Source organism: Phasianus colchicus, chromosome 5 (assembly GCF_987193195.1).
Source record: "Phasianus colchicus chromosome 5, bPhaCol1.hap1.1, whole genome shotgun sequence".
Taxonomy (NCBI): domain Eukaryota; kingdom Metazoa; phylum Chordata; class Aves; order Galliformes; family Phasianidae; genus Phasianus; species Phasianus colchicus.
This window is the reverse complement of record NC_143440.1, coordinates 7,692,275-7,718,524: the sequence shown is the minus strand read 5'-3', so window position 1 is coordinate 7,718,524 and position 26,250 is coordinate 7,692,275. Positions and strand designations below refer to the sequence as shown.

Below are 26,250 nucleotides of genomic sequence, written 5' to 3'. Positions count from 1 at the left end.
CCAATACAGTTGCTAAGGAGAAAGCTTATGAATGTGAACACAGCAGGCACTGTGGATGTTGCTTTGAGACCTGTTTCACTGTTGAAAGCCCAAGCAGGGATGGAGCTGCTATTCCCAAGACGACTCTGTGGCTATTATGGTGGCTATAGGAGGGATTTAGCAAGGAAAGTTTTTCAGCTCGTTGGCCATAAAGTGCCACAGCAGAGGGTGCTGTGCTTGTGCTGGCAGTGCTGTGGGCACCCTCAGGGCTGGAGTAGTGCTGCCTGCCTGCTCCTAGGGCTCGCTGCACAGCTGGCCATACAAACAGCTATGCTGCTGGAAGATCTCGAGCTCCGTTGGGTGCAGCTTGAGATGTGAGTGCAGCAGGAGCTCCTTTCCAGCCTACCCAATAAGCTTCTTGTGCTTCTGCTCATGGCCGTTCTGAACCCAGCACTGCTGGCTCCAGTGCTGCTGGCTGCAGCCACGAAAGCTCCCCCAGAATGCGTGTCCCTCACTGGCGACCTTCCTTTATCCTTTTAATCAATGGTGGTGTTCTCTCCATCTTGGGAACAAACCTCTCGTAGTTAATGGATAACCAGGGAGAGATTTATCAGCATCGTTCTCTTGCCAAGAGGAGATAACCGAGCGAGCCCGCAGTGGTCCGCTTCCGCCTGCAGCAGCTGCCTTGGGTGTGGATGGGGCATCCAAGAAGGGTGAGCCCGCATCCTCCACTGCCTCCCTGCCTGCTGTCTGATACTGGAGGAGGCACACAGCCTCAGCGCGGGGCTCTCAGAATAGCGAGGCTCCTTGAGGATGGACCTTGCTTGATCCACCTGCACTGCCTTTGTGGTGTGCTGGTCCCACGCCTGGAAGAGCGGGGCGCCTGTGGGATGCATTCCTGTATGGCTGGCCACTGTTGCTGAAATAAGCCAAGTAGGTCTCCTGCAGCTGCGTGTTTATGTGGGACATCTTGCCCCCAAAGCGTTGGTACTGTGGTTGTCTTTCCACTTGGTTTTGTGACGCTTCTTGGAATTGAGGCTCTTCACCAAGCATTTCTTCCATCCTTCGAGCCCCTTGGAGCCCCACTTTGTCTAGAAACTGGCAGGAGTTGCATAAAGCGTGAGTGAGAGGCAGCCCAAGCAAGCTGAGTTTTGTTCAGGTGGCTGCAACGCTTCCATTCTGAAATGCCTTCGTTTGGCACAGCTGGCAGGAGGATCCCAGAAAAACCATGCTTGCTGAGGGAGGAAAAACTGCAGCAGTGTTTATTGGGCAGCCTGGGGACCCACAAAGAGGAGAGCATGCAGTATCTGCAGGAAGATGAGGCTGTTCCCAGCAGGCAGGCAGGCAGGCAGGGAGCAATCTAGGACGTACCTTACACATCTGTGATAACCCTATCAGCAGCGTTGAAGCTAGCATGGCCAATGACCCCAAAGTGAATGACTCCCCTTTGTACCATGTTGATGAATATCCCAGCAGCATCCTCTCTGCTCCTGCTGACTTGTCACCATGAAGGGTCTGAGGTTTCGGAGACCAAAAACTCTCCCAGCTGTGTTTGAGAACACAGGGTGAGGGCTGGGGGGTACTGAGTTATATTTTGGGTTTCAGCTGAACTTTGGAATTTAGTGCTGGAGGGAGCAAAAGCCACACCTTCCATGAGTAATATCCTTCCACCCCCTCCTTGGCTTGTGCTGCCAGCCAGCCCTATGGCATAGAGAGAGTGGAGTGTGCAGAGAGGGTGACCTGAGGGAAGAGAGGAAGGGGTTCTGTGTATCCCAGCAAAGGAGTGCGGGTTGCCCAGGGAAAATGGGGCGCCTCATCCGTGGATGAGATGGCCAGGCTGGATGGGGCAGGGGTCTGAGCCCTAAGGCAGGGGTTGAGGCTAGAGGGGCTTTGGGGTCCCTTCTGCCCCAATCATTCTGTGATCTTTAAGGACCTTTCCAACCCTTCTGTGCTTCTGTATCTTGGAGGACCCTTCCAACCCAACCGTTCTGTGATCCTTGATGTCCCTTTCATTAGCTCCAGGAACGAGACTGGGATGAGAGCAGCCATCCCCTCACACTTAAGTCCAGTGGGGTTGTTTTGCTGGGGTCAGGAGCCTCAATTCTGGGCCCTATCACCTGTTGCAGGCCTTGGGCTCTACGCTGAATGCAAATTTCTACAGAGCAAACATTTTGCTTCCTTCCCACGCAGCCTGTACCCAAAGCTGATGGGGGGGGGGGTGAGGAACAAGGGCTGCGGGGCAGCAGAGAATAACAATTGTCTTAAGGGAAAGAGGCAGAGAGGAGAAAAAAAGGGCTGTTGAGCTCTTTCTTTCCATCCCTGAAATAATAGACCCATTACTGTCCCCAAACCTCAGCCCCCCTCCCCTCCCCGGAGAAGAATTGGTCACTGCACAGCTGTGCGAGCGAGAAAAATATATTTATATATATCAGAGAATCTGCCCTTCTGAATTGGTGCGCGGGGTCGGACAAAACCTCATTGTGCGCTTTATCTGCCCCGCACAGAATGGCCCCACAGTCTCGGGCTGGCAGGGGCTCGCCTTTTGGTGAACTGCGGTCGGATCACTGTGACTTCATTTAGATACTGTCCCGTTATGAGGGGGCGGGGGAGGTGGGGCGGGGGGGAAAGGCCAGAAAACACCGCCGACCCGCGAAACGCCGCCGACCCGACCCTCCTCCGCCCGCCGGGTCGCGGCGAGCATCGGCCGGCAGCGCCGCGGTAGGGAGCGGGGCCGCCCCGCTGCGCTGCTCTCCGCGGCCGGCAGGGGGCGCCGTGCGGGGCGGGGCGGGGGCGGAGCGGGGCGGCCGTCGCCGGAGGCCGGTGGGCAGCGGGCGGCCGCGCTCGGCGCCGGCTGCGGCTCTGGGCCCCGCGCGGAGCGGCCCCGGGGGCTGTGCGTCCCCCTGCGGGCTCGGCCGTTAGCCCGGTGCATGGCACAGCTATGGAGGTGGTGGACGAGACGGAGGCTCTGCAGCGCTTCTTCGAAGGTACGGCGAGCAGCGGGGAGACCTCCTTTCTTCCCTTTCCCTTTCCTTCCTTCCCTCCTTCCTTCCTTCCTTCCTTCTTTCCTTTCCCTTTCCTTCCTTCCTTCTCTCCTTCCTTCCTTCCTTCTCTCCTTCCTTCCTTCCCTCCTTCCCTCCTTCCTTCCTTCTTTCCTTTCCCTTTCCTCCTTCCTTCCTTCCTTTCCCTTTCCTCTTTCCTTTCTCTTTCCCCTTTCCTTTTCATTCCCCTTCCCTCCTTCCTTCTATTCCTTCCCATTTCTTCCTCCTTTTCCTTTTCTCCTTCCTTTCTCCCTTCCTCCTTCATTCCTTTCTCCTTCATTCTATTTCTCTTTCTTTCCCTTTTTCTCTTTTCCCTTCTTTCTTTATTACTTTCTATCTCTCTTTCTCTATCTCCCTTTCGACCTAAAAATGTCCACGTAAAAACAGAGCGAAGAAAACCGGGGCTGAAGGATGTTTCTCCATCTCTGCTCTTTGCTTCCTTTGAAGAACATTGAGCAGAGTTTTTTGCAGAGCCTAAAGCTGCTGTTTGTTCCCCTTGGTCATCTGCATCCCTTTGGTGCTGTTGTTAAGAAGCATCTGTTGTAACACAGTGTTGGAGAGGAGACGTTTGAATGCAAAAGTGGAGCCCATCCTTTGCTCTTTGGAGGTGACAGGCCTGTGAATGCCTCATTTTGCAGAACGGAGATGGATTTTCCCTGGAATCTGCGTGAACGGAGGGGTTAAATGGTTTCTGGGTGCTTAATGCTGATCTGTTGGAGTATAAATTCATTAATTTATGGGGATAAAGTAGAAACGTCTCGTTGTTCCTATGTAACAACTTACTTAAAGGTATCTGCCGCTTCCCTTCCCGCGTGCACAAGTGATCTTTCTTATAGTGAAATCCTTTTTCTTCTCTCCAGTGGAGGTTTCACACTAAATGAATTTCTCCCCGCACTGAAAGCCCTGAAATAAGGAGGGAATTCCCTCCCGTTGGCTTGGTGCGGCTTTGCACGGGATCCGAGCTGGCATTCGACGTTTCAGCATCATCCCCTGGAATGTGGTCGCCTGCTCTGTGAGATCTGAGCCTTGGAGAAGGGTGGCAGTGTGAAAAGCACAGGGCTTCGCTCTGCAGCTCAGGAAGGACTGGGGAAAAGCAGAGAACGGTGGGGCACAGCGTGGCCAGGATGGAGGGGCGTGAGGTTGGGAGGAGAGCGTGCGGGATGCTGGGGCTTCTGGCAGCAGAGCTGAAGGAGCTTGCTTTGGTCTTTCCATAGCATTGGGAGTGTTTGTCTGGAGCATTTGTATTTTGTATCAAAGGAAAAGGAGGGAGTTGAAAGCGCCTGACCCTTGGCTGGCATCCTGCTAGAAACCTTACCTTCCTCCCTGCCTACCGCTCGCGTAAGGGAAAGAGTTACGACAGAGCTCAGCTATTTGGGATCCCTCTCTCTCCCAGCTAATTTATGAGATAAGAGGCTGTTAAAGAATGTATGGTGGGAAGGATGCGCAGAGCCGGGCTGGAGGGGCAGGGGAAGGGGGTGGTTTGGCCATGGGGATTTGGGCAAGGAGTGGCCAAAAGAGTGGTAAGCGCTGAAAGCGTGGAGGATTTGGGGTTGGGAAAGGTGGTGGTTAAATAGGGTTAAATGCAAGTTGAGGGCATGTGTGACCCGTGTGTCTGTGCTCGCTGCTGGGGTCACGGGAGCCTTTGAGCTGGGAGGGAGCACCCTGTTTATCAGCAAGGCAGTGAGCACGTTGGTGTTAGTGAAGGGTTTGGGGCAGAGGTGTGCTCACAGGCGTGCCTTGGTGACAACTGGCTACTTTTTTTGGTGAGTTTTATTGGGTATTATGGAGCACTTTCCATATGGCAATAGGAAATGCCACCCTAAGGGAGGTGATGTGGGTCATTGCTCTGTTTTCCTGCTTAGGAGGAAATTTTTAACTATGGTAAGGTTCTGGCACAGGATGCCCAGAGAAGCTGTGGCTTCCCCATCCCTGGAGGTGCCCAACGCCAGGCTGGATGGGGCCCTGGGCAGCCTGAGCTGCTGGGGGGCAGCCAGCCACGGTTCTATGATTCTGTGATCTTTAAGTACCCTTCCAACCCAACCTTTCTATGATTGTAGGATTTTTTTTGACGCTCGGTCAGTGCAATTACAGAGGATCAGAGTGTCTGGTTTCCTCTGAGGCATGCAGAAAACCATTTTTTTGGGGTGCAGATGGATTTCGCATCGACTGTTCTACCTTCTGCCTGCCCAGCCTGTGCATGCCCTGAGTGCTTCTGTGGCAGTAGGCTTTGCCATGCACTGCTGTGGTGCTCCGTGTGGGGCCATGGCTCAGGGCAGAGGTGGCCTTGCGGTGTCACCATCTCTGTGGGGCGGGCTTGTGCAGCGGGGAAGGAAAGAGGCTTTGTGTGGGGCTCTTTGCTGAGCAGAGTGAGCCCGTGACAGAGTCGTCCTGGGGAACCTGGTACAGCACAAACACATGACCATCCCTCCTGGTAATCCCCTCGCAGACCCAAATCCCAGAGTGTAGCAGCTGTGTACTCCCCGGCCCTCCCACTCTTCCCCAGAGGAATAGAAAAACTGGCAATCGGCAGCCCTGCAAGCTGGACAAGCAGCAAAATGACAGAGGGTGAGAGCAGGGACGCAGCGGGGATTTGATGTCCGCTCTCACCATGCTCAGGATGCACTGGATCCGAGCAGGTAACAGTACAGGTCCCTCTCCATCTTCCACAGCTCAGCTTCCCCTCCTCACTCTGTCTCTCTTTTTTCTGATCCCATTGCCAGCTCTGGGGAGCATTCCTTGGCAGAGGAAGTTGCTCATCCACGAGGAGGTCCAAGAGCCTTCAGCCAGAGCACTCATCCTTGCCCTCGTAACCACACTGGTTCTTCTCAGTGTCCTGCCTTCTTTCCTCAGCTTCCCCCAAACCTTCTTTCTCCTGGGTGGGAAAAGAACAGGATGTGGGGACAGAGTAAGCTGCTCGTAGGAGGGTGGATCTCTAAGGACGTCTGATAAGAGGTGGTTTGTGATTCAGAGCCACATGCGCCCATGGAGGCTGTGTCGGGGGTGGCGAGAGGTTCTTTGTCCACGCTCAGATTGATGTTGGTGTGTGGGGAGCTCGTGTCCGTGCAGGGACCAGCCATGAGGCAGGGAAAGGTGCCATGGAGCCTTGGAGAGGTGTGACCAGGCTGCTGGTGACTCAGAGATCCTGCGGGCACAAGGGCTGCTGCTTGCAGCAGGTATTGGAAAGAGATGCTGGCTCAGAGGGTGCCCTGCTGGGGTGGGATGGAGGATCCAGCTGGGCTGAAGAAGTGCTGCTGTTGGTGTGATGTGAGGGCAGGCAGCTGTGGTGCTGACCCCACCATGCCTGGATGTGGTACAGTGATCCTAAAAGGTGGCCGAGGCCAGGAGCCTCGTGGAAGCCTTTCTGTGTCTGGTGCACACACAAGTGCAAGAAGGCAGCAGTGAGTGGCTTGGGTCTTCTGGAGAGAAGATGTGAAGGTGGGAGTTGTCACGTGGCCTTGGGAATTGTTGATGTGAGTAGGGTCTGTGGCTGTGGATCCTGACCAGGAGGTTGAACTGTATCCCTGCTGAGACACAAAGCAGGACTTGGTGCTGGGCTTTGTGCTTGGGAATCACTTGCCAATGCATGGGCTTTTTGGAGAGGCCCAAGGGGCTGAGGAGCCCAGAGGAGAAAGCTTTTGTCCCCAGCCTGCACCACCAGCTTCTCCAAAAGCCACCAACTGCCCATCCATGGTTTTGGGTGGCAGGGCCAAGGGCTGCTTTGGTTCTTCATAGGAATCAAGTCTTCTTGCAAGGTAAGGAAGCAAAACAGGGTTTGTCAGCTGGAAATACTCCCTTGGAAGAACAAAGCTCTGCAGTATATGTGAAGTGGTGAAAGTCTCCGTTGATCAAAGCGTGCACGGTGAGCACTGCAGGGAGCTGGGCACTGCCCTGAGGCACACACGGGTGTATGAGGCAGGAGCCTGCACTGCATCCCTGCCTGGCACTGCGGCGGCAGGGCTTGTTGGGAAGCCCCTTGTCTCCCTGCAGCCGTGCTTCTGGTTGGGGCTTGGACTTTGTGCTCTCTGATAAGAACCCCAGTAAGCTAAAGGTGCCTGAGGAATGATTAACCAGTGTGTGCGTCGCCAGAGGACGGGGGAGCAGCTGGAGGCACAAACAGGAATGGGCTGGTGGCTTTTGGGATGGAGTTGGCCGGATGCCTCTTCCAGGCTTCAGCTCATAGAGCAGCATCTTTCAGTAGAGAGAACTTTCTGGAGTTTTCCAGGCTGACCTTAGAGCTGTGGGCAGGGGGAGATGAGGCTGTCAGATAGAGGGGAGGTGCAGAGCCCAGAGGAGGGAATAGGGATGCTCTTAGAGGCCGGATGGCTGTGGCACCACACTTGGCTACCTGTTGCCTCCCACATCAGGCTTCATGGGTACACCGTCTTCCTTCTCCTTATCTTTCTGAACTTTGTCTGTTTTGATGCCAGTGGGTTGTGTTTCATAGAATCATAGAATGGCCTGGGTTGAAAAAGACCACAATGATCATTTAGTTTCAACCCCCCTGCTATGTGCAGGGTCACCAACCAGCAGACCAGGCTGCCCAGAGCCACATCCAGCCTGGCCTTGAATGGCTCCAGGGATGGGGCATCCACAGCCTCCTTGGGCAACCTGTTCCAGTGCGTCACCACCCTCTGTGTGAAAAATTTCCTCCTAATATCTCACCTAAACCTCCCCTGTCTCAGTTTAAGACCATTCCCCCTTGTCCTATCACTATCCACCCTTGTAAACAGCTGTTTCTGTAGCCTCTCTGGACTTAACCTGTGTTCACCTCTCCTTTCTTCCCAGTCTTTCTCCTTCCTCATCCCCATTGCTCTATCAAGTCATCTATCAAGTCATCTTCCACTGCTCTCATTACTCATATGCCATGGTCTAGCTGTTGGTGTCTCCAAATTCTGGGAGAGGGTAATGAAAGGAACTCGGTTAGAATGTGTGCCAGATGACACTTATTAATAAACAGCTCTCATTGATGACTTTCAGTCAGTTGTGCTGATTACAGCTATCTGCTGGAAGTCCAAACAAACAGGAAACCAAACAGTTTATCAGTCAGCCCGATCTTGGCTTATCTCTTCTGTTATGACAAGTAACAGTTATGGACATTGATACAATAAAGCACTAAAAAGCACAGCTTTGACTTTATTGGAAATGAAACACCTGCTTAAAGCAAAGCAAAAGCTTCAAAAGGGCACTGTAAGAGCCATCAAGCCATTGCACAGTTGGCTGCTTGCTGATAATGTGCTCGACGCTCGGCTGTGCAGAAGGACAGAAGCAGCCCTTTCCATGTTGAGGTCCTCTTTGGATCAAACCCTGAGGTCAGTGAGGAGCTCTGGGTGGGCACAGGGAGGGTCTGTCCATCTGCCTTCCCTCCTGTTTCAGTTCAGCCTTTGGAAAGGGTGCGGCATGGCGAGCTGGAGAGGGGTGAGTTTTCACGTGCATCATGGTGGAAAACATAGAGGAGAAAGGTGATGAATGGTGTTTCAAAACTTCTTTCCTTGTTGGTGCTGTGGGACTGAAGGGACACGAGACACAGCAATGTGAGGACCTGCAGAACGGGGAACACCAGGGCAGGAGCTTTCCTTAACTCATCCAAGGCACAGATCAGTAGGTGATGGTACCACTGGGCTGTCCAGAACCTGCAGTGTTTCATCCAAGCCAAATCTGCCTTTGGAAGAGCTGGGAATGGTACCAGTGAACCAGGAGGGTTAGCAGACTGGGTGCCACCACCACTGGTGCAGAGCAGCATCTTGTTGTGAGAGCTCTACTTTCTGCTAACAGAAATCCAGCCTATAATATGCAGACTAGAATGCTTTCAGATAGCTCTTGTAGGGGAGTAGGAGCGAGCTTTTATAGGGCTTTTTTACTTGAACCACGTGAGCTTTAAGAGGCAGGCTTCTGGAGATGGGCTCTGCCTGGAGCCAACTCTAGGCTTGGAGGTTTGGGAGAGGGTATGGATCCAGTGTATGGATGCCCAGTGGAGATGGCTGTGGGTTTCCCATAATTGTGGGATGGAGGCGGTGGCACCTTGGACAGCAGTGCTGCCTTTGCAGCTGGTGGAGGCAGAGAGATGAAGCCAGCTCCCCATCCTTAAGCAGCTTGTGGTTGTTGGAGTTGCAGAAATGTCTGCTTTAGGTGAATTCAGCCAACAGTGCTTCCCTGGGAGGACTGGTGAGCTACAGCAGGGGCAAGGAAACGGGAAGAAGTTTCTAATGAGGTCATTCAGTGTTAAGGGACGTGCACTGGGAGGTCACAGGAGGCAGATAACGTCGGGTTGATGGCAGTCAGCACTGGAGGAGTTGTGGCTGGAAGCTTAGTGAATGGCCCAGCTGTGAAATCCTCACGCTATTTAGGCCTTGACATGAATGGGGATTTAAAAAAAAAAAAAAAAAAAAGGGAGCATTCAGGTTGGGCTTTGAGGAGAGCAGCGAGGCTGAGCGTTGCCTCCCAAATGGAGTGCAGGGTGAGCTGGGAGCAAGTGGCCTTGTGCTGGGCTGTTCAGAAGGCTCCCAGAGGGGTTTTGTCATTGATCTAATGGCTCACACAATTCCTGTTGCTTCCTTGCTTCCTGCTCTTCCCTCAGAACGACTGTTTTTCACAGCGCTGGCAGGAGGCTGTGTTGTTTGCTGCATTCCCTGGCAGGAGCTGGGGCTGCAAGTGAGCATAGCATGCTTCTGGTTGGATTGGGAGGGTCCTTAAAGATCACAGAACCATAGAATGGTTGGGTTGGAAGGGACCTCAAAGCCCCCTCAGCCCCAATTCCTGCCATGGGCTGGTCGTTTGCCACTAGCTGAGGCTGCCCAGGACACCATCCAGCTTGGCCTTGGGCATCTCCAGAGATGGGGCACCCACAGCTTCTGTGGTTAGCCTGCACCAGGGCCTCACCGGTCTCTGGGTAAAGAATTTCCTCCTAAATCTCTCTTCTTTTTGTTTAAAACTGTTCCTCTTTTGCTGCGTTGACGTGAGACCCAGAGCACAGCCAGCCTGCGGGGGGGACGGGATCCAAGCAGCACGTTCGGTATCTGTTCTGTATTGTCTGGGAACTGTTTGCTAAATCCCTGGTGCAGGAGCTATGTTCCAGTGCAGGAGACAGCCCACGGCTGGTCAGAATGAGCAAACAGTGAGTTTTATTATGCATCTCCATACCATTCACTACTAAAGAGAACTCAAAGCAGGGCACATCAGCTCATGAGCCAATCCTGAACCGACGCCAAGCATCGATGACCCGACACTCCCATTTGCAAGAGATTGATATTGGGTGCTCAGAAATAGTGATGGCCCTCCCCAGGCCCTGGAAAATGTCCCATCAAGATAAATAGCTCAGCCTTCATGCGTTTGGCCTCTTCTGGAGGCTGTCCAGGCTGGACAGGAGGGACCTTGTTGCCTCCCAACGAGAAGGGAGGAACAAGATGCCTGATCTGGACGTAGTGTTCCAGGCGCTGCTTGGCTGCCCTGTAGGTTTGTGTTCTGTTGCTGTCTGATCGTTAAGCCTCATGCCTGAGGATTGCTTTGCACGAGGCTGGCACGCATCTCCAAGCCCCACGTGTGCACAGCGGCCCTACAGCCTCTATGGGAGCCGAAAGCCCCCAGCACTGGTGGCCCTGCAGCAGAGGCAGTGTTGCTGTGGTCACCCTGGGGTGCTCAGTGAAGGCTGGAAGCCTCTCCCTGCTGCCTTATTCCCAGACACGGGGCTGACAGAGGGACATTCTCCACTCCTACCATCCTCACCGCCACCCTCAGTCCAGGCAGGGAGATACAAGCATTATCTTGTGGCTCTGCCGTTCCCCAAACAAACAGGGCAATGTGCCCCCCTGGGCGGGCACCTTGGACCCCACCAAATGGCGACACTTGTGTGGGTGCTGCTGTTTCTGCCATCTTAGTGCATGAATGGACAAGCAGGGCATTGACGGCAGCGCGGACGCACACAAACGCTCCACTGTGTCCCCTCTCACACCTTCCCCCCCTCCTCCTCTGCCCCGATGCCCAAAAGACAATGGCTCTATCCAAGCCGATGTTCACAGCTGGCAAGGATGGAGGAGAGGCCGAGACCAGGATGGGCAGCCCCAGGGTTCTGGGGGAGCAGTGCCTTGGGAAGGAAGGGACGAGGGCAGACGGGAGCTGGGGACATGTGGGTCGGGCTGGGAGAGGGAGAGAGGAGAAAGTGGACGGGCCAGAAGGAGAAAAGAGGGCTTGGGAGGAGGATGGACGTGTGGAGATGCTGCTGACTTTTGGTGTTGGGCTGGAGGATGGCAGTGGTTTGGTTGCAGCGTGTTGTGAATGGCACTGACATGGAGTTTTGGTGTTGGTTGAGGCCAGTCGTTGCTCCAAGGACCTTCTGGCAACTGGGAACCCTGCAGCTCATCCTACAGTACCAGGATCTGGTGTCTTGGTTAAACCCCACCTCTTCTGTACCAGAAGAGCTGCTCCGTGGCTTCAAGAGGGTAGGTGATGTCCTTGAAAGTGAGATGGCCATAACTCTGCATTGACTGCAACAGTCCTGCCTTCATGGTGGTGAGGGGCACGTGCTGTGTGTGTGTGCAGAAAGGTGTCTTAATGCACCTGAAACCACCTGGTGAGAGCATGCAGGAGGGAGTAACCCCATGTACGTTAGCTCCATCAGTGTTGGATCCTGAAGTTATAGAGCTGCTGAGTTGGCACCATTGGTTTCTCCCTTTGGCAACCCATGCAGACCCTGGGGGGCTGAAGAGGATCAAAAGAGGGGCTAAACCCCACAGCTCCAGGAGGGGCTCCTCTGTGCCTCAGGGCTTTGCTCTGGGGTGGTCCCAAAAGTGCTCCAGGGGAGACAGGAGAGAGGTCTGTCTTGGCATCCCACTCAGGTTACAAGAGCCACTTCTGCCAGGGGGGACTGGTTATCGTTACAGTCAGGTAATAAAGAGCATTAATTGAGGAGGAATGCTGGGCTGGGATCCGAGGGGAGGCGGGGGCTGCGGGGTCGCATTCCCCCCTGCCAGAGGGGATGTGTTCCTCCTTTGTGCCCACAGGGTTGGGACTGTGGAGCAAAGGGGAGATCATCCTGCTGTGCCTTTAGCATCCTGCTGTCCCCAGGGCTCTGAGCAGCAATAGGACTGCTGTGTTCTCTCACCCTCGCTGCATCCCATCCAGAGGCATAGGAGGCTGCTGTTCCCAGCTGGGGAGAAACGATCCCAAACCTGCAGCTCCTGAGCTTAGATGGTGTTTGGTTAGTATGCTGTGGCCCAGATTCCTTGTGCTCGCAGCCCAGCCAGCAGCCAATCCTCTGGGGCAGAAGAATAAACACAGGAGGAAGCTGAAAGGGATGCAGAGCCTGTGGGGCCCTGGGAATGTGCCATTGTGGCAATGGGCTGCCAGTTGTGCAACCTGTGGGTGCCATCTCGCCGCATGGCTCCTGGAGGCTTCTACCACATCCTCCCCTGCTTGGCGGTGGCTTTGTCAGCAGGGTGCTGAGGAGGAACAGCCAGGCTTCCAGCACCATCACAGCACATCTTGTCCACAGCCCTCGGATTGGGTACCAGGTAGGGCCAAGATGGCAGAGGGATGCCACCATCCATGCTACCATGAGGCAGATACTCATTGTGGCTCTTTATTCATCTCCACTGCAGTCCTGCTTTTGGAGCAGAATGCTTCATTTGTCATTCGAACCAGCACCCCCTAAAATGGGTCTCCGAAACCAAGCACAAAAATTCAGCCCCTGGTGCCTTGGTATGGGGATGCACCATGCATCCATGCATGGCTTGGCACAGCCTCATCTCTTCTTCCTCCCCACTGGTGTTCCCTAGCCTGTGGAGATGGTTGACCTCATCATCTCCAGGTTCCCACATCTGGTTCTCGTTAGTGGATCCCAGGATGAAGTTCCTCCTCTCTCTCCCTTCCTCCCACCCCCAGGAGACCCAGGCAGGATTATAGGTGATTAAAAGACAGGCAACAGAGCAAGAATTGGGGGGGAGGGACTGTTATAAATAGAAATACCATAAACTTATCAGCCTATCACTCGAGGTAAATTCTGGGTTTAATCTCTTAGACCTGTAAATATGATGACTTGCAGGGGCCAGACGCCTTTAACTCTTTCAGTGCCCGTCTCTGATGGGAAATGGGCTGCGGTGGAGCACCTGGAAAGGGGACAGGGATTGATATCACCAGGAGAGCTGTGCCAGCAGCCCCGCGCCGTCGGAGCAAGGCAGCAAGTAGCTCTGCTTGGATGGCGGTCGTGTTTGGAGGTTTGGGGAAGGCAGAGAAAACAAGTCCAAACATTGGGATTCCTGACATTCTCGCACATATGGGGCCTCTGCCCTGCTCGCGAGGAGGGTGCTGTGGGTTTTGCATCTGCTTCCCGTGGCAGAGTTTGCCTTCAGGGCCTCCTTGGTGCTGCTGTGAGGAGGGGGGCTAAGGATAAGGCAGGGCAAAGGGTGCTGGCAGGTTTGGGAGCTCCTTTGCGGCAGCACGAGCTGAAGGAGGGGTGAAATGGAAGGTTGTTTGACACAAGGAGCCCCTGCAGGGAGGTCAGCGTGCTGCTTGGGGCTGGGGGGACGTCAGAGAGGGGAGACAGGTGACAAAAGCTCTGGTGCCGTGCGGATGTTGAGCTGCTTCCTGCTCCCTCCTAATCCCACGTCGGAAGAGGAGGGACTGTTATTCGTGTCGTGAGGAGCTCGTGACTCAGTGGAGAAGCATTAACTTTTAATTAATCACCTAAGCTGGCTTTCAGTAAGAGCCTGCCATGCATGGGAGCCATGGGCGGTGGGACATTCCCTGTCCCTATGTCCTCAAGCTGAGGACAGCCTTACATTTGCAGTGGGCAGCCCCTTCCCATTGCACCTGCGCAGCTGGACCCAGCCTTGCCATTATTGAGGCAGCACAGCTGACGCAGCTCCTGCATCACGTTTCTTATCACACCCCATGCCTCAGTCTGAGCGCTTCCAAAGGTGACTTTTAAGAGAAGGCAGCAGAAAAAAAGGAGAGCCCAGCAGTGCTGCTGTCTCTGGAGGGCTTCCTATCCTTTCTGGGTAGGTCCTGGGCTCCCTTTCCACTGTGGAGAAGCTGCTGGGGTTTGGAGATGGAAGGGAAAACTACTGGGGTCAGGTATCTTGAAGCTTTTTCCTGGACACAGCTTGGGGAAAATTGGTCAAGTGCCTTTTTGGTTTCTTGGAATCGTAGAATCATTAAGATTGGGAAAAGTTCAAAGCCCAACTCCAACCTACCTCACCGTGCCCATTAACAAGCCAACCTCACCATGCCCACTGCCCACATCCCTCGGTGCCACGTCTCCACGTTCATTGAACACCATTGAGACAGTGACTCCACTCCCCCCCCCCAGGCATCCTCAGTGCCAATGCAGTACCACTCTTTTGAAAACATAAGTCTCCAGCCCAAGACTTGGCATAAAGACACGTCTTCCAATAGCTTTTGTGGCCAGACGTTTTGTAGTTCGGTTTTGTTGGCCAACGGTGAGGTGATGGAGAGAGTGCAGAAGAGGTGCCTTGAGAGGGTTGGGAGCAGGGTGAAGGATCATTGGGGGTGTGTGGGGGACACAGGCACCCACGGTGAGCTCTCCCAGCCAACCATAGCTTGCAGCAATGGTTGCAACCACAGAGTTTACAGGGGACAGTGTCACCTCCTGCTTCCCACAGTGCCCCAAGGGCCGGATGTCCTCCTGTGAACAGATCCCCAGGCTCATTCCCCATCATTACCAAGGGAGAGATTCCCCTGTCCATGCACATACCCTGTCCACTTGGCAGAATTCCTGGCTGGATTTATTTCTGCCAATTTGCTTGCCTTACTATGAAAGGGATTTGCAGAGGGGAGTGCTGCAATTGGCCGGGTGTGGGCCAGAACCCCCCATATGGGGTTTTTCACGGTTCACTGGTTGACCTTTCCCCAGCACACAGCCTGTGGGGGATGAGGGCTGGCCCATGAGCTTTGGGCCTCTTGGGAAGGGCCCTCTTCCTTATCAGGGCCAAGTCTCCTCTTCCACTTTCTTGGCAGTGTCTTTGGCACCGAGGGCTGGCAGCAACCCCAGAGAGCTGCGGACTCCCACTTGAGAGAGACAGATAAAGAAAGCACTTTCTGTCAACAAAACCCAGCCCAGCTTCCCCAGGGCAGGAGAGGGGAGGAGGAGGCCTCAGGAGAAGGCAGAGGGAAACCCGCTGCTCGCCTGGCCTCGGCGCTGTCTGGTTTTGCACTGGGATACAGATGGCTATGGACCAATGGTCCTTCTCAAACTGCAAGAATCTGCTGATCTTCTCATATTGGTTTTGACTCTGCAAAGGTCTTCGGTGGTGGTTCTGCAGTGCAACGCCTTTGCCTTTCGTGTCCTTCTCACAGCTCTTGCTTCCATCTCCTCTATTCTCACAGGCCATGACATTAATGGAGCTCTGGAGCCATCTAACATTGACACCAGCATCCTGGAGGAGTACATCAGCAAGGAGGACTCACCAGATATGTAAGTGGTTCCCTTGTTCCACAGCAGGAACTGTACTTGCTGTTGTTTTCTGTGGAGAAGCTCTGCCATGCGAGGAATCGTGAAATCACTGTGCCCTGTGTGTTCCACTGTGTCCCTCCTAGAGTCCTCCCCTACAGGAGGTTGGTTTCCTGGGCACTTGTGGCCTTTACATCCCCACAGGTGGATTTTTCACCCTTTGGGATTGCACCATTCCCACTGATTCAAGTGACCAACCTATGCACTCCTGCTGGTGCCACCACAATGCTGGCTGTTTCACTCCTCCTCTGGGTGTCCCAGAGCACCGTCCGTGTTGCTGAAGGGCTGGGTAGCGGGTGGAAAGTGCCACCTACCTGTCTTGCAGCTGAGGTTATCACCTTCTCTCTCTCAGCTGTTTCCCTGACATCTCTGCTTCATCTGGCTGTGCACACCCCCAGCCCTCCAGCTCAGCCACCATCAGCGCGCCTCTTCCCAGTTCCATCGGCAGTGCTGGGCATGTGAACAACCCTGCTTCCAGTGGTTCCCTCCACCTTCCTCCCCCGGGCAGCCAGATCCCGATCCATCACGGTCCTCTCCTGGCCAACCCTTGCGGACCCAGCTATGGTGCTCAACTCAACTGCAATAACAACAATGGCATGGCGGTGCCCAAGGGCTACCTCGGTGGCCACTGCCTAAACAGCATGGTCCCTCCAATCAAATCGGAGCCCACGGCCTCCTACGCACCTGGGTAAGTGGGGCTGGGGTGGCAGGACAAGGGCACGAGGTGAGACCAGCAATCCTCCAGGCTGGTGGGGCCTGGAGGGTAGAGGTGGCTTGTCCCGTAGTGCATTAACCACCGGCCGTGTCAGCCACTGTTAAGCCCTGGCTTCACAGGGAGATGCTTTGTCACGAGTTTTCTGAAAAGTTGTTCAGTTTTGGTCTTGTCTGTGTGTGCTGAATTGGAGAGGATCGGTGACATCCCATGCGCATACAGGGAGACACACGACAGATGCACATCTCCAAGTGCGTGATGGGACGGAGTATCGTCCTTTTCAAGAAGGAAGAGATGCAGAATAAGTCTGAATAAGGCTAAACTTACTTTCCAGGATGTTCCCTTGGCAATCCCAGGGGAAGATGTTAGCTAAGTTGGGCAAAAAACCTCATTTCTCTTGGCCTGATGTTTTAGATACTGAAGAGAAGAAGGATATGGTGTCTGGGCTGGAGTTATATCCCTTCGTAACTGGCTCTGGATGCAGCCCCAATGAAGGGGAAGATGATAATGGAGTCTTAGTATTGCTGATGGACTCAACTGGACAACTGGGAGGAGAAATGATGAGGGAAACGGCGCTGGTGGGCTGGCAGGGCACAGCAACGTGGCAGCCTTGACAGGGAGCACCACACAGAGAGCGCAGCCGAGCTGTGTGCCTTCTCCAGCAGATGATGGATGTAAGGGAGGTGGAGGCCAGGAGGACCCCAGAACTGCTGCTCATCTCTACAAAGCCCTCTCTGGCTTTTCTCCCTCTGCTTTCTGCCCTCTAGTGTCGCCAGCAAGTACGGCGTGGTGCTTCCCATGCTCACAGTCCACCAGCTAGCAGGAGGAATAATTGGATCTGGAATGTAGCTCCACTGGGATGACTTTGGCTTGGATGAACTGGAAAAGATCTTCCAGAATGTGACAACCTAAATAAAATCTGCCCTTATTTTATTCCTAGACTAGGAAGTTGCAGTGGAGCCATGTGTCTTAGGGGAAGCCATGCCTAAAAGCAGGGTAGGATGCTCTTATGTGGCATCCCTTTCTTCTGCGTGTCTCTGGCGTTCTCAAGGATGTGAGAAGTCATGGGTGGGATCATAGCTCTCCTCCATTCATAATCCAGGTCTGATTACTTGTGTGCTGGCTTCATCATCTTGACTTGCAGGAGGACAACAAATCCATCAAGGAGGCATCAGGAGCTGCTGTAGCTGAGGGAAGAGCTCGTGTCATCATTTGGGGCTGTCATGGTGGTGATCGAGGCATTTGCCTGGGAATACGTGCTGCTTTGTCTGTGGTGGATCCTTGGCCTGGGATGTGGCTTCATGGCTGGACTCCACTGGGACCTGGTAGTCACTGCATATAGTGGAAGCAGGGTTCATAGCAAGTGCTTGCTGCTGGAGATGGAGGCCTTGTTTGGGCGAAATGAACTAGGTCAGCTTTGCTCGCAGCACTTCTTCAGCATCCCAGAAGGACTCATTCCATGGCAGAAGCAGTCTCAGTGTCCAACACCCACAAATCCTATCCGTGGGCTGGGTGTGCCTGCATGACCTCCCTGCGTAGCACCCATCTTTCTGCTCCAGTTGTCCCTGAATTGTCCCTGGACATTTTGTTATAGCAGGAGCAGGCTTTGCAGAATGTTGTGCTGCTGGAACATTCTGGGGATTGCCAAGGCAGTGGATACAAGCAAGCAGACAAGATACCTCCCTGGATATCCCACTGCTGGTGATTTGCACAGGGGTAGAGCACATTGCAAGTGAGCCACAATCTCCCTGCCCACCCCTGCTGCAGCTTTGGCTTCCAGTGACCCCACCTCAGTCTAGCTGGCAGCAGAGCCTTGACTCTTCCCAGGCATGTACTCTCCTGCAGAATATTACTAGAGAAGAACCAGCATCTGACATGAGCAAATCGTTCTCTTGTGTACCAGGACAGTGGAAGATTTACCTTGGCCTGAAGATATGTCTGGTGAGGAGGGGCTGGAAGAAAGAAAAGGAAGTGTTGGTTCCAATGGATTTCCAAGGAGGGGCTTTGGGAATGGCTGAAGAGCCCAGCTTCCAGTAAGGAAGGAAGCAAAGGTGACACTCTCTCTGTGGTTGCTATCCCCTAGCCCTGGTTGTGCAGCTGAGTGCCCAATTCAGTTGCATTTTGCAGTTAGGGCCGAATCTTGCCCCTGGTGCCATTGGAGCAGAGGTAGAGTGATACAGCTGGCAGCTGTGGTGGTGCTCAGGTTCGTACAGGTCGCACAGCAGAGTGCAGCCCACGGGCTTCCCAGGTTGTGCTTTCAGCTCCCCAAGAACGCCCCATTTCTCCATGGTGAAGCACGAGGTCTTTGGGAAACGAATGTCTTTCTGTTCAACTCAAAGCTGCTGAGCTGGTGGGGAAGCTTCATAGGCAGGTCAGCAAAATACCTCTCCCTGCTGCCAAAATGTGAGCTGTGGGGAATGGTGAGAGCGGTGCAGTCGCCATATGGTCACTGGAGGTACCCAGGTTGATGGGCATCTTGTGGGACCATGCGTTGCTCAAACTAGACGAGTTGATCCCATTGCTGGAAGCTGCTTTACAATGACCTTCCCTTCTGTTTTCTCTGCAGCACTTTACCCGACTCTCCCCCTGACTCTGGATCAGAAGCCTACTCCCCTCAGCAGGTGACTGGTAAGTGCTTTAAGGAGAGAGAGGGAGGGGGGAAAATATATATATAATAAGGAAAACCCCAAGCCCAACATCCTCCCCCTCTTTGTTCCATGAAAGTGGTTGGCTCTGCAGTCTTTATCAGACGGGAGAAAACAGGCGGCTGCAATACGTGGGGAGATTATCAGTTAGTAAATATCCCTGGACTGTCGCCTATTGTTCTCCTGCTGGTCTTTGCAAGGGGGGAGAGCGAGCAAGAGAGGGAACGGGAGGGAAGGAGAGATGTGAACCCACTCACACGGGGAGCGATCGGCAGCATGGCTCGTCCCTGGGAGGGTGGGATGTGGCAACTGGAGCCTCCCTGTCCTACCCTGTGCCCTGTGTGAGCCAAAGGCAAGGAGAACGTCCCTGAAATGGAACCCGGTTCGGGGAGACCAAGATGAGCCTTCCATTCAGCAGTAAGTTCCTTCCGTGCCCTTCCCTCCCTCCCTTCTGAGCTGGGGCTCCCCCTGCTAAGGGTGAGAGAGAGCCTGTCCCACCCCACGCTCACTGCCAGCCCCCCGGCTCCCTGCTGCGAAGCCACCCAGCGTTGTGGTGACCTTCGCTGTGCTTTGCTGGAAGAAACTCCTTGGTGAGGAGGGAAGGTTGTCCTGAGCTCCCTTCCCCCTCGCCAACAGCACCCTCTTTCCCAAGCTCCAACCATTCCTCACCAGGAACAGCACTTACTCTTTTTTTTTTTTTTTTTTTTTTGATGGAAGAGGTCAAGAGTTCTGTTTATCTTGCTAAAAAAAAATCCCTGGAATTCCTCCTGCCCCTTCCTTAAATATAACAAAGAGGCCAAGTTGCTCACCGAGGGGAGAGCTGCTCCAACGCGCTTCCAGCACTCTGCCTAGGGAGGAGAGGAGGCAGCAGGGAGCTCTTCAGGGCCCTACCTGCAGCACATGGCACTGGAGATGTTGAGAAAACCCATTCCTCGCAGTGCTTTGCAGGGCAAGGCACAAGGGCTGCCCTGAGTCTGTCTGTGCTTCTTGTCCAAGGGTGCTTGGGAAGCTTGCCTTCAGATCCTCATTTGATCACTGCATTTATTCATTTAGACTGCAGAAGGGTGTGATTTTGCCAGAGAAACGTGTCCCCCACTGTTTTGGGATGCAGAGAGGATGGAGAAGCTGGCGTAGAAGATCGGTGCAATTCACCAGCCTCCAATCTTTGCTTTCCACCCACGTAGCATATGGCACGTGCCCATTCGTTTCTACAAGACATAAAAATAAGCTGCTGAAATGGTGCCAACATTGACTCATCCTTGAGGTCCCTTCCAACCAAAGCCATTCTGTGATTCTGTGATTTTCTGCTCCATCTGAGAGGAGCTTGCTTGAGTCTTACCTTGCATCAACTTTCGCACCAATGTCTTTGGTTCCTATAGTAAATTCATGAGTCCAGATTCCAGAAGTGTTTTGGTTTGAGCTGAAGCCCTCTGCTGTGCACTGGCATTGCCACACATTGAGCTGGTGTTGAGCTGGAGCCTAGGCAGCTGCAGAGGATTTGCATGCCTCTCCACCAGCATTTATTTTGATGGCAGTGTAGTCAAATCAATCCCAAGCATGGCATTTCTTTAGTATCCCATTCCACAGAGAGGACGAGGAAGGTGGGATCATTTGAATGCTTCTTTTTGTTTATTTAAATGTGGAGGTCAAAGTCACCTTCTGGCCCTGTGTTTCCAGGCACAGGCTTTGGGCTGGCCCCACTGTCGGACCTGTCATCCCACTGCTCTTTCTTGATCCGTGTAGTTCCTTGGTGATGCAGGAATGTTCATCAAATCATCAGGGTTGGAAGCCTCTTAAGGCCATCAAGTCCAACCCTCAACCCATCCCCACTGTCCCTCAGTGCCACGTCTCCATGGTTCTTGAATGCCTCCAGGGACAGTGACTCCAGCACCCCCTGGGCAGACTGTGCAAAGACACTCTTTGCAAAGACATTTTTCCTAATATCCAGCCTGATCCTCCCTTGGCACAGCTTGAGGCCATCACCTCTCATCCTAACTTTCTGCCTGATGCTTCTTCCCTTTGAAGGGAATTGCAGGGCTGACACCAGACAGAATTCCTTAAAGCTAGGTTTTCACTACAGAACATTAGGATACCTAAGCTTTAGGAAATTTCAGGAGTGGTTGTAATCTTCCCTGTTGTCCCTCAGCCTGAGAACCTGTGTGCCCTTCGAGTTCTGTGAGTGAAGCTCAGTTCTGATGGCAGAGGAGTTCTCACGGGGAATTTCTCGTGGCTGGGCTTGGAGCTGAAGCTTAGACCTCATCGTGGTCTCACAGTCATTCTTCTTTCTCTATTCTTCAAGATCCTCACCTCCTTCGGACCATGACCCCTGAGAACATGTGCCATGTAATTCCCCCATCTCGCCTGGAGCATCCCCCGCCGCCACCACCTCCTCCTCCTCCTCCTCCCCACCTGCAAGCCGTGCCCCCTCCTTCCCACCCTCACTACCCTGGCCTTCAGCGGGACCTGTACATGAAGGCTGAGCCCCTGATGCCACCCTATGGCATGGGGCAGGGCATAGCACCAGCTGACCTCCACCACGCTCAGCAGTCGCAGATGCTGCACCAGCTTCTCCAGCAGCACGGAGCAGAGTAAGGCTGTCGGACATTGGGATTTGGTGTGATTTGGGTTTGGGGAGATTCTGGGGAGGTGTTGAGGTGGGGGTGACCCAAAGGGGACACTCAAAGCTGGATGGTGGGGATAGAGGGGAAACTGAGATGTGGCTCAGTGCACGCCTGGCATAGAACTCACCATGGGGGGGTGGGCAGAAGGTGGTGATGTTGCAGGGTTGTCACCTCCCTGCTGTCCCACAGCCTCCCGGTGCACCCTGCCAAGAAAAGGAAGCACTCCGAGTCACCCCCAAACACCCTCAGTGCACAGATGCTCAACGGGCTGATAAAACAGGAGCCAGGCATGGGGTCTGTGCCACTCAACCCCGAAAGAGTTCCCACACCTCCTTGGCACCAGCCAGGACCTCTCTCTCCAGGTATGTGGTTTTCAGCCCCTCATCCCTTTAATCCCTCGCCAGCATGCAAACCTGGCAGTGCCCATGGAGAGTGTGTGAGTTCCCAGGAGCAGATCAGAGTCCAGACCTTGAGCCACTGCCGTGCCCTGGCAGTCAAGAGATGACTTGCTTCCTTATGCTTGTACCCAGCTGAATGCTGCATCATAGAATTATCAAGTCATAGTATGAAGGGACCTCAACGATCATCTAGTTCCAACCTCCTGCCGTGGGCAGGGTTGCCACCCACTAAGTTGGCCTTACCAGGGCCTCTTCAGGGTGTCTGAAACACGTCTTTCTCCCTCTGCAGGCCTGATTCAGGATAATGACAGCTTGAATGGCTCCTACCTAGACCCCAACTACCAGTCTATAAAGTGGCAGCCACATCAGCAAAACAAGTGGGCAACTCTCTATGATGCCAACTATAAAGAACTGTGAGTAATTCATCCAGACTCACGTCCAGCCTTTCGTTCAATGGACTTTTCATTCAAGGGCTGAGGTTCGGGAGATGCAATGTGTTGGACTTTTCCTTTTAACACCTGCTGACCTCTTCTTGCCTGCCCTGTGGTGGAGACACTCTCCCTGCTGTACCTTTGCCATTGGGAAGGCCGTTTCTTTGCACTTCTGAGTGAATGGTGGGGGATTAAGGAATGGGTCTGGTTCTGCAGGATTCAACAGTTCAGCAGCATTGGAGGCAGCCACTCAGACCTTGGGCTGCCACTGGGGGGTTCTTTTGGCAAATGCACCTTGTGCCTGAGCACCATTTGGATGTGCAGCACGCTTTCTCCCTGGCCAGCCTTATAAAAACGTTTTTAAAGGTGTGTTAGGATTTCCAGGACAGTGCATAGCAGGAGTGACTGGGGATAATCCAGAGCCACTTCAGCACATGTTGAGAGCAGTGCAGAGAGGAGCCTGAGGAGGAGGAGTGGTTGGTGGGTGGAGGAGAGGAGAGAAAGGAAGAGGGAAAGGTTGGAGGGAAACTGGAAAACTAGGAGGGGTGGAGAGACCAGAAGTGCAGGCAGAGAGGAAAGCTGGGGTAGAGGGTGGAGGCAGAGTGTGAACAAGCCTTGTAGAAAAGAGTGCTCAGGAGGAACCCACTCTGGATCCTCCCTGCATTCCTCAGAGGTGACTGAGAGCAGGCAGGCAGCAGGCAGGCTTCCAGGAACTAAGCAGACTGCCCTGTTTCCCTTCCTTCTCTTTCTGGACAGCCAGAGGCTGGTAGAGTCCTCCTGTGCAATGCCAAATAACCCAGGGCTGTCATCATAGCTTGCCCAGATGGTGCTCAAGGTAGGACAAGGACGTGTGGCTTGAGAGCTCTGCAGAGACATGGCTGATGGTGACACCCTGCCATTTGCAAAGGCCATATTTGTGGCTATTTTCCTAGCCACAGCAGGAGAGGCTTAAGCTGGGGAGGTGTTTGCTTCTGTTTTACCAAACTGTTTCCATAGTCCTCTGCAGACCTCTGCTTCAACTTTGTTTCCCCTGCGGTGTGAATCTTTTCTTTAGTGTGTCGTGGCCTGGCAGCTTCCCAGTGGACTCCCTTTGCCAAACTGTTTTCCCATCTTTAGTGCTTGGTTCTCAGCCAGGCCCTGGACATCACTGGGCAGCTACAGCACTGAGCTTTTCCCACCTGACAGAGCCACCTTCCTGGTCCCAAGAGTGGCCTCTCATCCGCTATCAGTGCCAGCAGGAGTTTCCCTGTGTGACAGAAGCACAAACACACCTTTTGTAGTCAGCAGGATCCAATAAGCTCTTGTACATGGCCTCACTTTTCTCTTCGACACAATGATCCCTCCTTTGCCTTCCATCTCTCTGTTTACCCATGCTGGGTAAATGGTTTCTCACCTGAAACACGTCACAGCTCCTGTGACAGAGGTTTGTTGCACACCCTGATATTGCACAGGCACACTAACACTGCACTGCTGTCACTGGAGTGCTGCAGAGTGCAGCTTTCAACTCCTACAAACCCAACCTTGCACTACCACCTTCTTCAGCTCTGTGCTCGGGGTCGCTTGCTAATACCTGCTTTTAGGATTTAGGGTGGAAGCCAGAGCAAACCTACTTTTGCTGCATTTAGGTCGTGGCCCAGTTGCGTAATGGCTAAATTCCTTTGAAATGGCTTCACCTCAATTTTAGGAACCAACGTGTGGTTTGTTGTGGTGCTGGATTCGACCCAAAGAAAAGATGAAGGATTGATAAGCTGCATTTTCTGCAGCACACAACCTCATTGGTCTCTTCCCTCTTTGCAGCAGCTCAGCAGTCAGGTAGCTCCAGGAGGGGTTGTGCAAGCTGAGGCCACATCTCTTTTCTAAGCAGAAGATCATTTAAATGGGTCTCTTGGTGTAGCACTGCACCAGAATAGAGCTGGGAGGAACTGCACAAGCTCAACTTTCTCTTCTTCTACAAGGGCTTTTCTTCCTTTTTTCCTTTTTTTTTCTTTTTTTGACAACCAACTAATGTTTGAGCAGATAGGAGTCTCTCTCTTCCTTTTTGCTGTACTCAACAAATGAGTGTCTCTTTGAGATCTGTGAGTACTTCCACATTAGTTTCCTCTGGGATCATTAAGCAAGAGCCAGCCCTTCCCAGCCTGTTTTAGCTGTCATGCACTTTATAACTGGTGTTATAGCTTCCTGCCCCTAGGGGAAGCATATTTTCTCCCTTGTGATCCACGTGCCCACAACCTATTCACAGCCCCAGGAATCTGAATCATCTGAATCACCTGATTTTTTCCTACCCTTGCTCTCCAGACAAGACCAGAAAGGCATGTTAAGGAGAGAGGCTGAGCCACAAGCCCATAGGAAACTGTTGAGTTTCTTATCCCAGTGTGGTTTCTCATCATTCAAGAGCTTGCCAGCGTTTCAGCAGTGACTGCTGCACCCAGCAAGCAGCCATGTGCCCTGTGCAGGAGGTTGAGTTCTCAAAAGCTGTAGGCCCACCTGGGTATATGGTGAAAAACCTGCATCCAGAAACACAGCCAGTGTTTCTTTATGGAGCAAGACAAGTGCTCGCAGCCCCCATGGAGGCAGATTTCTCAGGTTTATAGTGCTTGATCTTCCTCCTGTTCTGCCTCAGAGATGTGAGGAGGCCTTTTCTTCCATCATTTCCTTGTGCTGCTCTTGGTGAAGGCACTGGTAACCAGTACCAAAAGATTTTTTGTTCCTCAGATGTATCCTGCCATGGCTTTCAGCCATTTCTCATTTACTGCTGATCTGGGCTGTATCTCAGAACCAGGCTCCTTCCCAGCTGTTGAGCTGGGCTCAGCACAGGGAGAATCTGAGCAAGTTCTGCAGTTCCTGGGTAGCTTTTCTGCCTTCTGAGAGATGTGCCTGGTACCAGTGAGCCTTCTCATAGGATGGTAACAGATTCCTTGTGCCCAGGGGCTGTAACCAGGAGAAGAGCAAAGGGAACTGAGCTCTCCAGGCCTGTAGGTGTAGTTGTGGGACTGTAGGCTGTAGTTTTCTTAGAAGCACTTTGAGTTAAGGAAATTGAGGAGAGGATAGAGGGAGGAAAAAAGGGCTCCTTTATGGATTGGAGGTGCCTGGAAATCTGTGCCTTAGCATGCTTGGTTTATGTCTCAGGCTTTGGTTATATGTGGGCTGAGGAATCTGTGTTGCTTGAAGGAGACCTAAGTCTCCGGATTAGTTTTATTGATAGTATGTTTCTCCTTGGCCTTTTGCACTGGTTTTGTGGTTTCAGACTTGCTGAACCTTCAAAAGGGTTAGGTGGTTTCCAGCAGCGGTGCCAAAGAGGCCTGGAACCAGGCAGCTCACTAATTTACTCTCAGGAGCAGAAGTAATCCATCTCCCTGACAGTGCACTCTGATAAATGCCAGCAGGCTCCCTCCTCCCTCTCCCCAAGTATTTACAGTTTGAGGTAAGGCACTTTGAGGGGAAGGCTAGCTCTGCAGTCTCTTCCCATCAAGCAAGCTTTTGGAAGCCTGGTTTGGAATAAGCCAGCACCAACAGCTGCAGATCCCACAGGAGACAGAGAGCAGCATGATGTGGTTCAGTCCTGAATGTATTTCAGGTGTTGGTGAAGATGGGCTGAGATGCTGCTGGAAGCCTGGAAGGAGAACAAAGCATGAAATTACTGAGCAGACCCTCAGCTGTGGGGCATTCCAAACACGATGGCTTAGGAATGGTTGAAATAATGGGGAATCTGGAATAGGAAATTCTCCTCCACCTCTTTCCTTCCATAAAGAAAACAGCTGATGGCATGAGAACTTCCCTCTGACAATCCTGTTTTCTGCAACAGATCTAAATGCTGATCCGCTCATTATCAGAGACATTTTTCCTTGCATTGCCTTTCCTTTAGAGAATGAGAGCACTCCCCACTCCTGTAAGTGTGGATCCCAGCATGAAGAGCTGGTAACCCCTGAAACCTCCTTTCCTCTGATCCTGGCCTTCCGAGCCCTGCGT

General features: G+C 53.1%; 1 protein-coding gene across 5 annotated transcripts in view; it reads left to right on the top strand.

Moving 5' to 3' along the window:
• The first annotated feature begins 2,790 nt into the window (after positions 1-2,790).
• MYRF (myelin regulatory factor) overlaps positions 2,791-26,250 on the top strand; it is a 36,699-nt gene continuing 13,239 nt past the window's right edge. For 4 of the 5 annotated variants that reach the window (XM_090140307.1, XM_031614094.2, XM_090140306.1 and 1 more), the window contains exons 1-7: positions 2,791-2,963; positions 15,354-15,441; positions 15,830-16,165; positions 18,756-18,817; positions 21,134-21,422; positions 21,645-21,817; positions 22,143-22,266. In XM_090140307.1, the coding sequence (XP_089996433.1) occupies positions 2,918-2,963; positions 15,354-15,441; positions 15,830-16,165; positions 18,756-18,817; positions 21,134-21,422; positions 21,645-21,817; positions 22,143-22,266 (1,118 nt within the window). In that variant the 5' untranslated portion in view covers positions 2,791-2,917. The remainder of the gene's footprint in view (positions 2,964-15,353; positions 15,442-15,829; positions 16,166-18,755; positions 18,818-21,133; positions 21,423-21,644; positions 21,818-22,142; positions 22,267-26,250) is intronic. The other variant, XM_090140308.1, reaches the window with a different exon arrangement.